Consider the following 14400-nt stretch of genomic DNA (forward strand, 5'->3'; position numbering starts at 1 on the left):
CATTAATTGTACTTTTTCAAGTTTTTCTATATCAGATATAGAGCAACCATCCCAGACAATTGAAGCATATTCAAGTGTAGGTCTTTCAAATGTTGTATACAAAAGAGAAAGATTTTTCCTACCGATTGAAAATTTCAACTTCTTCAATAACCCCAATTTCCTATAAGCATTATTAACAATACTATCTATATATTCAGACCAGCTGAGATTTTGTGACAGCAATATACCCAAATGGCGATGCGCCGATACAAACTCCAGTGCATTGCCTTGAAAATACAAGTTAGGTAAAATAGGTCTATGTTTTAAAGAAAAAAATACAACCTTTGTTTTTGCTGGATTAAATCTTAAGAGCCATTTACTCGACCAATTATCTAAAACATCAAGATCATGGTTTAACCTGTATTCTATATCTAGTACATTATATGATGCATGTTGCAGTGAATTGTCATCAGCAAATAATCTACACATTGTAAGCATATTTTCAGCAACATCATTAATATATATCAAAAATAAAAGAGGACCTAGAACTGAGCCTTGAGGCACACCTGCATATATATTGAGGTTGGATGATAGCTGATCTTTATACATAACTTTTTGTGATCTATTTCTCAAGTAACTTGTAAACCACAGTAAAAGATCACCAGATATTCCATACGTTTGTAATTTGAAAAGAAGACCCTTATGCCATACTCTGTCGAATGCTTTAGATAGATCGCAAAAAAAAAACATACAACACGATTTACCTTCATCTATACTTTGCACAATACTTTGATAAGTTTCTAGAAGTTGGTACACTGTAGAGTGACCAGGTAAAAAACCCGCTTGATATCGATAAAATAAATTGTTATGATGAAAATAATTATACACGTGTTTGAAAATAATTCTCTCCATAATTTTGCTAACGCAGCTTAACAACGACACAGGCCTATAGTTATAGACACTAAAGACGGATCATCCTTTTTAAAGAGAGGTAATACACAGAAAGATTGTCTAACACAAGAGAGAAATTTATTTGAAAAATTGTCGGTAGCCGCGTCTATATTGTCGGCATTTATCCCAATCATAATTTTGTATTAAGGAATTTAATTTGTCAAAGTCACTATTCCTATAATCCCATATCTTTCTTTTGTAAGCGCGATTGTAATTTATATTCGAAGCTAGTGCAATATAAATTGCTTTGTGATCACTAAAAGCTGGGTCAATTTCGAGGACACCCGAATCATGTACCTGAATATCAGCTGAAGTGAAAACTGGGTCAAAAAGCGTGCGTGTATTGTTAGAAATTCTCGTCGGTACGTGGATGTTATTGACAAGATTGGAATTTGTAATTATTTCACGTATTAGGTGTGTTTGAGGAGTATTTAACAAATCTACATTTATATCACCAACAATTATGATTTTACTCGAGGATTCTCCAACTTTATCTAAACTCCATGAAAGTTTAGTCCAGAAACTGGCATCAGCGTTTAGAGGTCGATAAATACAGCAGAGATAGTATTTGCAGGTACGGTTTTCGATTTCTAACCAAATACGAGGGGTGATCAAAAAGTTCGCAAACTATCTCTATATCTACAAAACCACAATTCAGATTAGAATGAAATTCGGTACACACATAGCCATACACAAGGTCTATAAATAGCATATGCTGAATAAAGTTTCTCTCTTTGTTTGTGACGTCACAATGTGAAAATGACGTCACTATTTAGGTCACTTGTGACGAAAAATGGTTGTCTCAGTCGAACTCGTTCAACAAACGACTGTACAATTTATTGTAATATCTTAGAAATCCCTCTACAGTATCATATAATAATTTGTACACAGTTTATTGAGACAAATGGGTTCCTATAATTTCAATTAATGATTGGATTAATCGTAGACGTTTTAGTGAAGGAAGGCTGATGGTTAAAAATGATACTTGTCATCTTGCCCAGTGAAAGCAAGTTTGAAAAGATATGTATTTTTAATTAAGCAATTTGCTATCAAAGACCCCCAATTAGCACTTTGAAAAATAGTTGAATATTTGAACAATGATATAAGTATTAAATACCTAAGATATCGTTTACTTTAGATTTTAAACATATTCGATATGATTAAAAGGATGTACCCATTCTCTATCCACCCTGAATAAAGGTCTCTCCTGAGACAGAAGATTTGTGTTTTAATGGTCGCCATGCTTATTTTTGGTAGGGATGTTATTATCCACCCATTCTGTTGCCGAGATATGACCATTTCTGACAAATTAACTGTTCTTGTCATAGAAATTAACTCACATGGAAAGAAATATAAAACTCGGAAAAATCTTTTAACTTTTGTGACAGAACGCTACGGAGGGGGTCACGTGACCGCCAATATCACGTGATTCGCGCATGCGCAGAACGGTGGTTGATGTGCTTTAAAATCGGGGAGGATTTGTTTAAAATATAATTAACATTAAAACCAAATATTGTTTCTTGTATGGAAGTTTTTCAATTAGTTTGCGAACTTTTTGATCACCCCTCGTACACTCTAAATTAGCTGGTTCATAGTCTTGGCGTTTTGTTACATGTACATGTATTTGATTTGATAAATATATCATAACACCTCCCCCAAAACAATTTCTATCTTTTTATTACTAAAACCATCTAATAAAAGATTATCATTCGATATGGTATGGTCAAAATGGGTCTCAGTGAAACACAATATATCAAAGTCATGGACGAATGAGTTCAAATAACCTAATTTGTTTCTTATACTGCGAATATTTAGATGCAAAATGTCAAGGACACTTTCGATAGTGGGTCCTGGATTGACCTCAATATCACCACAGGCTAATAATATAAACGTAAACAACTGCAAGTAAAAGTTGATATACACTAAGTTTTTCTTAAACTGTGTCGTACTTCTAAGTAATGTCTTGATCATACTATAAAGAACGCGCGATAAAAATTCAAAAACCGAGATATGGAATGAGGAAGACTTGCATACACCTCTACAGGATAAATAAAAAAGACCGATTGCAGCACGGTATTGTTCAACAGAGTCACCCATTGTCTAAAATTTGGTGAAAGTGTACAGTGGGAAATAAAAAAGGTGCTGCAATGGTATTTTTGGATAAGAGTAACATACAAGATGGGACAAAAAATACAGAGTTTGGTAAATTCAGCAGAATACATGAAGCATGACAATTGAAATTGTAAGGATTATAAAGACTAGTGTAACACAAAAAAAAATACAACAAAAAATGAACAAAGAAATATACATTAAGAATAATAACAAAACAAAGAAACAGGAAACAGGAATATTGTGTGCAGGAAATATATACAAACACTGTGTTGTACACACAATACTTTTTACAAGATTTTTTGGCATCAAAGAAGTTGCATTGTTGTCATGCAGACGATTTGGTTTCTGACATTTAATATTTTCGTTTCTTTTTTAATTACCCCCCTTTGCAAAACAAACCAAATCGTCTGCATGACAACAATACAATTAAAATTACAAAAAAATCATTCTCTAACCAGAGTTGTCTTCCGCTACGCTCACTACACCTCTGTCAACGTTCGTTGTACAAATTTTAAACAGCGAAAATTTGAAGCTATAATAGTAATTCATTATTGTAATTATCGATAAAGACGATAATTCCTCATTTATTGCAAACCTATATTCCCTCAAAACGACTTATTTTCAAAGTTTTAATGGAACTATTTTGCGGAGTAAAAATCAAAATCTTAATGAAAAAAAAAAACGTTTAAGGTGTAACAAATTAAAATAAATATTGTTTTCTGATAAGAAATATATTAATTATAAACGATTATTTATACAATTTTTAATCATTTAGAATTTCCCCAAGAATCTTGTAAAACAATCGTTGACAGAGGTGTATGTGGGAGCGTAGCGGGAACGACAACTGTGGATAGAGAATGACAAATAGTCAATGTACTTAATGTCTCCATGAAAGTACTGGTTCATCGGTAGGCGTGGCTCAGTAAAAAAAATCACGTACAGGGCGGTACAAATAGAGGATTGGCGGAATAAAAACACTGTAAATATAAGGAATAACTGTCAGATTTTTCAATTTCATGACAATGATAAATCGATTGGCTTGCGTGATAATTTTAAGCATTTGGCGTTTATGCAAATTATCACACAAGTCAATCGATTGATCATATCATGAAATCGAAAAATAAGACAGTTAGTCCTTTAAAAGACAACCAAAGTAGTTCCGGCTGCTTAGTGCAAGTGAAATCTAGATTTTATTGATGCAGTTACCAAAACAATTTTTTATCCAATCAAAATCAAGTATTTTATAGAAATTAAATGATATAGTCAGGATTTGAACCAAAAAAAAAAAAAAAAAACAAAGTCCAGATTAGAACTTTTAACCCATTTATTTCTGTGTTATACATCGAAAATATTTTAAAAAAAACAATGGACTTGCCTTACAATTTTCCTGCTCACACAAACAGCTGCCTCCAGTCGTTTTAACCATTGTTTTCAACGTTGTTTGGGGTGTCGATTGTGATGTCATAATTCCGCTGCAGACGCACTGATCCTCCGGTGAATACGGTAGGCCTTTCAACTGCCGCTAGGGTTCGCTATTATGAACGATAACTCAATGCTGAAACTTGTTTAGAGCAGGTCCTAGGTATCTAACTGTTTATGCGCAAGTCAGTTTTTAGCATTTCCCAAGTGTTTCTTTACTGTCAGTAGAATCCAGTGGTTTTAAAATTTAGCACTAATGTTAAGCTTATTTACTATGTAGTTGCGGACACCTTTAATTACATATAAGTAAAATTTTTAATTATAATAAAAAAGTGAAATCTACTCTTCTTCTTAGTTCTAACCTGATTAAGTTTTTATACTCGGTCGTTCTTCTTCGTGCTTAGTAACACAAATAAGATAATTAATTGTTGCATTAAGTTGTAAAACATATATATTAACATAGGAAGCGGCGGAGTGCACACACAAAAACATGGCAATATATTTTCTTAACAATCGTCAAAGAGAGTTAAAAATATTGAATATAGTCTGTTCCCCATTCATTGTCCCCCGCTTGAAAAGTGGGGGATATTAATTTGGGTTTGTCCGTCCGTCCGTCCGTCCGTCTTTCTGTCTGTCTGTAACGCTTTCGTTTCCACACGATATCTCGAGAACCCTTTGAGCTTTTGCAATGAAATTTAGCATAGCAACTCCTTGTGGACTAAAGAAGACCCCTATTGATTCTGAGGTCAAAAGGTCAAAGGTCAAGGTCATAAATAAGCAATTACTGTCTGTAATAACACTTTCGTTTCCACACGATATCTCTAGAACCATTTGAGCTATTGGAATGAAATTTTACATAACAACTCCCTGTGGCCTAAGGAAGACCCCTATTGATTTTGAGGTCAAAAGGTCAAAGTTCAAGGTCGTAAATTTATACATTCTGTCTGTGTGTAATACTATTATTTCCGAGCGATATTTCAAGAAGATTTTGAGCTTATGCAATGTAATTTTATATCAAAACTCCCTAGGACATCTCTCGCCCCTCTCAAAGTGCCCCGCCCCGTTAGGGGCATGAGGAGAGTTATTGCGTATAAAACAGGTTCTCGGCGGACTTTATGTTCTTATTACATCTATTAGAACTGTTTAATAAAGGCTAAGTAAATCAAACACCATGGATTGTGTAAAATTTTGAGAATACCGAACAGGAAAACATGAATATATACATATGTATGTGACTTCACTTCTGCATATACTTCATACAATGTATAGCGATTCCGTGGTCTAGTGGATATGTCGCTTGCTTCAAGTGTGAGAGGTCTCGGGATCGAATCTGGGTCGTACCTTTCTTTTTTTTTTTTTTAAATACTTTTTTTTTACTAAATGATAGTATTCAGCATGTGAAATGAAAAAATTATGAGGTTATAAAATCATCATTACAGTGTGATAAATATTCCATGTAAAAAGAATCTTCTATACACATAATAAAGAATAAGCAATCAAATCTTTATATGCATATTGACATACATGTATTTTATTTGCATCAGTATACATTTAATAATTCTATAAATTCAGTCAGGGGGAGCCGACTTTTTCCCTAAGCGGGGGACACGAATTCTCTGAATTAGCTTGTTTGACCCTGTTTTTTCACTTAGGGAGAAGACATTCTCCTTCTTTTGGTCAACACTTTTGTGTACAAAACAATGTAAGGAACCCTTTTGTGTACATAATACAATACCAATGTTGAAGCAGCCTATATGTCATTCCTATAAACGATAACTCATGAATCGGCACTTAGTTGGTCATTTTCACACCTGTGTTACCTGTCCTTAAAACACAACATCAAAATAGTCAACTACAAATAATTTAACTTTTTAATTATTTAATTAAAGATATGCATGTTATTATCTTATTTGATAATTTCATGTACATATAAATTTATATATCTGTGAAATGTTTTTCGGCATATGCGGAACTTGAAAAATTAGTTGAAAGGCCTGAATACGGTCTCAAATCCAGTGAATATGTAGTGTTATAAACTGTTTGCGTTTGTATAAATTTTATAGGGATTATTTGTTGACTATATAATAAAATAAATCATTTTTTTTCTCTTTGCATTCAAAAAAAAAAAAAATTTCTGGGATCAACTTATTCAAGCAATATAATAAATTTAAAGTATTTAGATTTTACTTCATGTGTCGATCTTCTAATAAGCCTTTCATATTCACCAGTGACATTAAATGTTATATATGTAAACAGTGAGATACCAGAAACCCACTAGAAAGCATTAATAAAGACAGTCAAAGTTCAGGTGCATAAGGCATTTGAATTACATTGTTAAGCAATTTGAGAGGGCATAAATAGCAGACTGGAAATCAAATCTTATGTAGTCAGTTTACCCTATATTTCCCACAGACTAGAGTTTGTTGTCAATAATGCGGACAAAAGTAAAAAAAAAATGAATGGAATTTAAGATGTGTTGAAAAACACATACAAATAATACCATCACTCACCAAACGTTCTAAGAGTATTGAGCGATGTTGCAGATGCTTCAGAAGAAAAAGGTATTTCAACCAAAATAAAAGTTAAGAAAGTATTATATTTATGATATTTACAGGGCTGTGTTAGTAATGATATATACTGATCAGTCCACTGTGAATAAATAATTGAAAAACCCTGACAGGCGTTTTGTTTCATTTCTATACCCCTGTTACACTTGAAAACTGGAGGTATTGTGAGCAATGAGCTCACTAAATGATACGCCCCGCCTCCCATAAGAATATAATTGCAGTGTCCTTGTTTTCCTTTTGGAAACCTAAAATATGTGTCGGATCAAAAAGTAAAGTAGGAGGTGCACAATGGCAATAGGTACTAGAGATTCTGTAAAAGATTCAGTGGTATGAGAGGAGTTGCGCATAAGATGGGTACCCCAAAGCGTAACAGACGAACGGACCTCACAGTTACTATTAACCCCACCCCACCCCCAGGGGGGGTATGATTAAAATAAAATTTGTTTTGCCCTCTCTCGACTCAGTGCCCCAAAAGAGTTAAGTAGGTATTATTTGTTAACCCCATAAAATTTTAACATTCTTGTTTATGGATTAAGAAAATTCAGGAGAAGGCACATAAACAATATTTTAAAAGATGGCCTTATACCATATTATTTCGGAAGATTGAAATAACGACCTCTCTCTTTATAGAGGTGCACAAGTATATTGTGGTTATGTTTCTCTGGTATTCTATGAACCATAAGGAGAAAACGAACAGTATTTAAGATCAAAAGTCCATAAAACAATACAAAATAGGAGCAGAGCAAACACGGACCTCCAGTACATGGAGATGGGATCAAGTGCCATGGAGGAATGAGCATCAACTGCCGACCGGTCGAAATTATAACCCCCCCCCCCGCCCCCTCGTTCTTGGGACCATGTCATATGAATAAAAAAAGGTCTGGTAATAACGGGGCGCAATTAGAAATCTTATATCAAAAGCTTCTCGAGATATCGCTCGGAAACGAAAGTATTCAAGACAGACGGCCAGATGTCAAAATTCATTCATGCTCGGATCTCTCTTATTTACAGTACCCATTAATCACCATTTTGAACATATCAAATATGTGGAATATTTTAAATATTGTTAAACAGTTGAATTGCCTGTGCTATTTTCCTTTACATCAAAACTCTCTCCACCCCCACCCCCCCTCCCCACCCCCGAAGAGTTGCCCAAGGATTCACCTTTTTCAAAGGAAGGACTAAATGAAATTCCAATTAGTCCAACAATATCGCACGAAGATGATTTTTTGTTACAAGTAATGTGTAAATAGGTAATACTAGTATAAGATTTCAGGAGTATATCATTAATAAATGCTTCAGAATGCGTTAAATAAATTTTACACTTCAGTCATTCGTAACAGGTTTGCTTGATAATAACATGTGTCTTTACTGTACAGATTTTCGATTAACATGTTCTTATTTACACATTGATGCCATTATGGAACAAGATGTACCTGGGGAAATAATTATTACCCTAACTTTTTTTCACACGTAATCTCTAAAGTGTGACAAACCATGGCAATTAATTTTTATTCTAACAGGTCAACTTTATTAATCACTTCCGGATATTACTTTTGACACTGTCCCTTGCTTTCATTATCTAAATTTTTATTATGCGGAAATCGCATTAAATAATGAACGTCAAATATTTATCAATCTTCAAAATTAACGCTTGGACCTTTCTATTTTTATACAAAATTAATTTACGTTGATTGTTTGAAAACATTCATTTCACAAGAACATTTTATTTGACAATATCCTCCATGGTTTGAAAGACACTATTTACATTCGGCACAAAATCGGGAAAAAAGAAAGAGACAGCTTTAACCTCTCGTACATTTACTTACTTTTTTTTAATTCACCAATTAAGAAAATGTGTTTGTGAAACACTGATGCCCCCATATGGCAGCTTATGGCTAGGGTTGAATTCTCTCAAATGCATGTCAAACTCCAAAGGTCAAAATAAGAAATATAGGTACCCAAAGGAAAGTCTTGTTACAAAAACACACCTGTGAAATATAAAAGCCCTAGTTCTAACTGTTCAAAAATTATGATAAGGTTAAAAGTTTTAAAAAATGGGCCAAACTCTTCGGTCAAGGTCAAAAATACTTATACCAACTGAAAGGTCTTGTCTCAATAAATATACAAGCGCAGTATGAAAGCCATAGCTCCAACTATTCAAACGTTGTTTGAACGTTCCTGGCTCAGTGTTTCTTGAGATATTTTTAAAAAAGATGCCATCAATTTTTCACAAATTCATAATTTCCCCAATTTGGAAGATATATGTGTGACCCTGCATTTGAACAAACTTGAATCCCCTTCACCCAAGGATACGTTTTGGCAGGCTTGGTTGAAATTAGCCCAGTGGTTTCTAAGGAAATGAAAATGTACAACGTCGAGACGAACACCTGTCCATTCAATTCAAGGTTAAGGTTTCTCGCTTAGAGATATTGTCGAGAGGCAGGAGCGTGCAACGCAAAAAATCAACGATGCTGATCCGAGAGAAGCTGGAGGATCCTGCCCCTTGGTGCATTCACCTTCAAGTTGGTCCTGGAGGAGAGAGAATGTGCGCCGCCGGAAGTCCTCTTCCCCATCAAACAAATGTATCTTTTATTTTTCTTAAGCGTGAGAATTTTTTTGTGGGACCTTGAGCATCCCCTCATGCTTTTCATCGGGTGTTTATGATTGGTCGCGTTTTTAGTTCTGCTGGTCAGAGACCAGAACAGCTTTTGTGATAGTAATGCGTCTGTCGTCCCTCCGTCTGTAAACAATTTTTCAAAATGCTAGAACGGATATTTAATCCGTTGTTGTTTGAATTACTGGTTAAATTTAATCTACCAGTTTCAATACAATAACACGTACAGAATACCGTATAAGTAGAATTTTTAGCGAGGATTTAATTTTGGCATAATTAGCGAGAGTGTCGAGATCGCTAAAATTGAATATCGCCAAAAATTAATTGCGTTGTATTTGTGATAGTTTCTTTAACGTGCATATTAAAATCGCTAAAATAACATTTCGCTAAAAATAAATTACCAGCTTTTAAGGACAAATCGCTAAATTTGCGTCTCGCTAAAATTTCCACGTATACGGTACTTAGGTTTTTAAGGATATATTTGAAGTTATTGTCTTGGAATGAAACAAATATGGAGATAACGATCACAGTATTTAAGATCAAAGGTCCATAAAATGAAAAAAATTGTGTGTTCAGAACAAACCTTCAATGTATAAAATTTACTCGTCTTTGTTTCATCTTCACTTTAATCCCGCGTGGCGCAGTGGTTAGAGTGTCTGCTCTAGAGTCGCGAAGTAAGGAGTCAATCCTTACGTCGCGTGTTCGAATCCCACTGTTGGTCGTGGAGACCGGTCCTTCGAATGAGACCGTATGAACCTAGGTCCCGTGTCGCAGTAGGTGCTTGCACGAAAAAGATCCCTCCCTGCTCAATGTCCCTAAGTGCCGAGTATAGGACAAAATTTGCAGCTCTCCACCGGCAAGTGGTGGAATCTCCATATAAGTGAAACATTTTTGAGAGGGACGTTAAACGATATACAATCAATCTGACTCTTTACTTTACAAGTGGTCTAAGAACATTTTTTCAGACAAGCAAAATTTCAAAATGAATTGCCAATTTTGATACCAAATTGAAAATTGGATAAAATTTTGTTTTAATTGCTTTTAGATTTCAATACCTGAGGATTATTACCAGTGGCTGGAGGCATTGGATGCAGAGTTTGATGACAAGCTTGGCCGAGTATTGAGGGGACCCATGTGGAGTGGCCAGTCCTCGGATTGTGTTGGTGACCCATTAAAGGTATCATATATTGAATAGTCTTCCCTTGTGTTGCATTGAAATATGTGGCTTACAAAATGTAGAGATATAGCGCTAACAAATATTTTAATGAAACATATAAACTAAATTATATAAACTTAGCTGTCAGCTATTCAATACAGAGAGGATTATTAATGTATACAAATTTAATCAAGTGATCAAGCATGAAAATTGCATGAAATTCTTTTAGTATGAAGGAAAGTCAAATGGTACTACTATATAGGAAGTATAACTTTAGTGATCTTAATTAAACTTTTGAAGAAAATGTGTTTTTTTAATATTGTATAGACTCTAGCTATCAATGTATTGAAGGAAACCAATCCTGTAGGTCGTTATTGGATCAAGCTTGGTGGTACCGATGTCAAGGAGGGGCTGCAACACTCCATGAAAGAGAAATGGGATGGTGATGTTGACATGCTAGATGGAGAGCTCAGCAAGTTGCAAGAGGAATATAGATTGAGATTAAAGTCGGTCACCCTCTCCGACTTTACTGACTGTGCGATTCCGCGTGAGGAGATACTGTGTGATCTGAATTGTGACAAGACTTCTCTGGAGAAACTGTTCACGGAGGCAAGCAGAAACCTTAGGAGTAAAATTTCACAAAAAATACCAGCGCTGAAACTCTTAAGACACTCAACTGGGATGTAGTCGAGTGTAATACCCTTCTACAACAGTGTAAGGTTTTGTAGACCAGTTTGACAACGCAGAAGATATACCTGGACTACTGAAGTGTCTGTCCGATGACCTCCGTGTATATTTCAAAAACCTCTACAAGAAGAAGAGAACAGCAGCAACTCATGTACTTGTGATAGCTGTGTCTGATGAACAGAGAAGAAGCAAACCCTACACACTTCCTGTTCAGTTCATACCTTACAAATCCTTGCGGGATCAGTTCATCAGAGATTTAACATTGCCTTTGAAAAGAGCCATGACAGATGCTGGACTGGAGGTTGTTGGTAAGTTCTACCGAGTGATCAATTAAGTAGCAGGGCTGTCCAAAATACCCAGGGTAGGGAAATCCCCAACTGTATTGACACAGTCTCCCGGTTATTCTGGTATCCCCTCAAGGCCCTGTTAAGGGAGGAACTTCAAACCCCCTTCTATAATATTATGTCCCCTGTTATTTCAATTGTTAGGGACAACCCTTTAAGTAGTATCATTTTAAATTTAAAAAAACATATGAACTATGACTTAAACACATTTAATACTGATACTTTTAATGTTCTCCAAATTGTGTCAAATATATCAGTTTCAATTTATATTATTTTCAGGTACAGTGACAGATGGGGAATTCAATTCTCCCAGAACACAAGGTGAAAGTGGTCCTCTCCACATTTGGCAGTTGGTGCATGATGCCAAGGAAGCAGTGAGAAAAATGTCGAAAACCACTCTGCAATCTATGCTTTCATATGCTGGAGGTACATACATGTATAGACATTTTGACATGTAAATTTTAGAAGAAAAAAATTAAAAAGCAAATAATCATCAATTCTTTTGCAATATAAAATATCCTGTATTATGATGTATATAACCTAAAAAATATTTTTTAAGTAATTTTAAAGTAACTTAGTTGAATGTTTCACTTATTAAGCATGTTGTATTGTAACCAATTAAAAAATTAAAATTAGACCTTTCATTTCGCTCTTTGTAAATTGATTTGTCGCAGCGACAAATCAATTTTCAAAGAACGAGATGAAAGGTCTAATTTTAATTAGATTGTATTGTAACTTAGTTGAATGTTTCACTTAATTAGCATGTTGTATGTTTTTAGAGGATGCAAATGGTATTCCTTTTTCTGCCACACCAAACTCTGCCATTCCAACAGATCTGATTGGGGAATTGCATGAACTACAGAATGGTGGCCTTTCTTTTGAGGATGCAATTGTGAACATCTGAGGTTCACTGGTGCCAGAGGGGTATACACCATATCCATTCAGAAAGGATACCCCAGAGTCCTTCTTGGACAAGATGAGGAGAATCGTAGCCACTTTTATATATAAAGATGCAATCAAAACCTTGCAGCAAGAGGGTAGGGACTTCACCCAACAGCTGTATGTTCCTGAGAAGGATTCAGTCACTGGGAAAGATCATCATGAAAGAGGTGACCATAACCACATACTGAAGAGAATTGCTGGCTGCACAAGAGAATGCCGTCACCAGGAGCTTAATCCGTAAGCCTTTGACAAAGCCATGCTTGATCCACTAACAGGATTATCCCATGCTGCTCTAACAGGTCAACGCCCACAGTCCGTAGAAGATGCAGAGAGACTCTTATCCTATCATGTTGCGGCCTCAATGCAAAAGCAGGACTTTAACTTTGAAGCAGAGTATGTGCAGACCATAGCTGCCTGGCATGAAGCTTCAGATGGAAGAGGAATAAGCCAGCTAGATCGCTGCAAAGCAAACCATGAGATGCTTAATTATCTGTTGGATCAGCTGATGCCATGGCACAAGGAGAGATATGATTTCTCAACTCTCGACATAAACAGGTCAGTGTACCTTCATATACCAGTAGATTTTATAATCTATATGTAGTTCCACAGCTTCCAGTCTAAAATGATTTTTCAAAACAATAAATACATTCTTTTACTAGCAAACTGTAGCATTTTGATTGATAGTTTTAACTTGTCATACACCTGTGTAAAAAAGTCAAATTTTCCTCTGATGGATGTATTAACATGATTACTTAAAACCACTTCAACATTTTCCTTTCTTATTTTTTAGACCAATGGATACAATCAGGGGGTTCACGAGGGAAACTTTCATAGAGATTACGACAAATATTGAAAGTCAGGTATACAGACGGAGGCAGAACAACATCCTCGGGCATCCTGAACACCCAAGAGCCGCCACAACAGATGATGTTGAATGTTTCTTCAGCTTGACCAGGCGGCACCTTGGGGATACCTACACAGTGAAGGAATTTCGTACTAGTTGGAGGAAACTGGTGAGAGAATTCTGCAAAAGAATTGATCCAGATTTGAAATTCCATTACTGGACACTTAATGAAAGATTCCATGTGGAACAATCACAATTTGACAAAAGTGCTGGTGACAAGACTTCATGTGGTAAAACATAAGTCTCGTGAGGACAGCTCCATATTCACGGCCGGACGGGCATTCTTGCCAGCCAAGAACAAGCAGTCCATTAGACAGAGACTTTTTCGAGTGGATGTGGGACTACCACCAGTTCCTAATGCAGTTCGACCCTGTTGACTTATAGGCCATCATGATTGAACATTTTTAGAAGTTCCACGATGATTAAAATTGACGTGGCCTATTTTCTAAATTCTAAAACCTAAACTGAATGGCTGAAAACCATAAATTTCGTTTCAATTTGACATATTGAAAATTTTGATTATTACAGAAATGTGTTGTTTTAAATTGACATGGTCTTTTATTTTGAACCTGTAAATCTACCAGGTACTCTTAACATGTTGTTGTGCTTCGATTTTGTGTAATTAAAGGAAAATCTTCTTTCTGATAATCTAATTAAAGCTAAATTTTGTTTACCTGGTATTGTTTGATATATTGTTCACTTTATATGTAAAATCATTTTTT

The 14400-nt window shown here is 35.3% G+C and overlaps 1 protein-coding gene across 1 annotated transcript; it reads left to right on the forward strand.

Annotated features, from left to right (window-relative positions):
- The first annotated feature begins 12834 nt into the window (after positions 1 to 12834).
- On the forward strand, positions 12835 to 14167 carry LOC134265903 (uncharacterized). Its single transcript, XM_062748120.1, has 2 exons — positions 12835 to 13329; positions 13565 to 14167. The coding sequence occupies exons 1-2, from the start codon at positions 13031 to 13033 to the stop codon at positions 13917 to 13919; spliced, it is 654 nt and encodes a 217-aa protein (XP_062604104.1). The 5' UTR covers positions 12835 to 13030; the 3' UTR covers positions 13920 to 14167.
- Positions 14168 to 14400: the final 233 nt, after the last annotated feature.

This window comes from Saccostrea cucullata, unplaced genomic scaffold, assembly GCF_032062105.1.
Source record: "Saccostrea cucullata isolate Sc308-1 unplaced genomic scaffold, CSIRO_AGI_Scuc_v1 ctg2317, whole genome shotgun sequence".
Lineage (NCBI taxonomy): Eukaryota > Metazoa > Mollusca > Bivalvia > Ostreida > Ostreidae > Saccostrea > Saccostrea cuccullata.

What these genes read in the sequence shown, in the direction of transcription:
- LOC134265903 (XM_062748120.1), top strand. Translation starts at nt 13,031, where the DNA reads ATGCTTGATCCACTAACAGGATTATCCCATGCTGCTCTAACAGGTCAA. An exon ending in TCAACTCTCGACATAAACAG is followed by an intron (nt 13,330 to 13,564) that starts GTCAGTGTACCT and finishes CTTATTTTTTAG; the next exon opens with ACCAATGGATACAATCAGGG.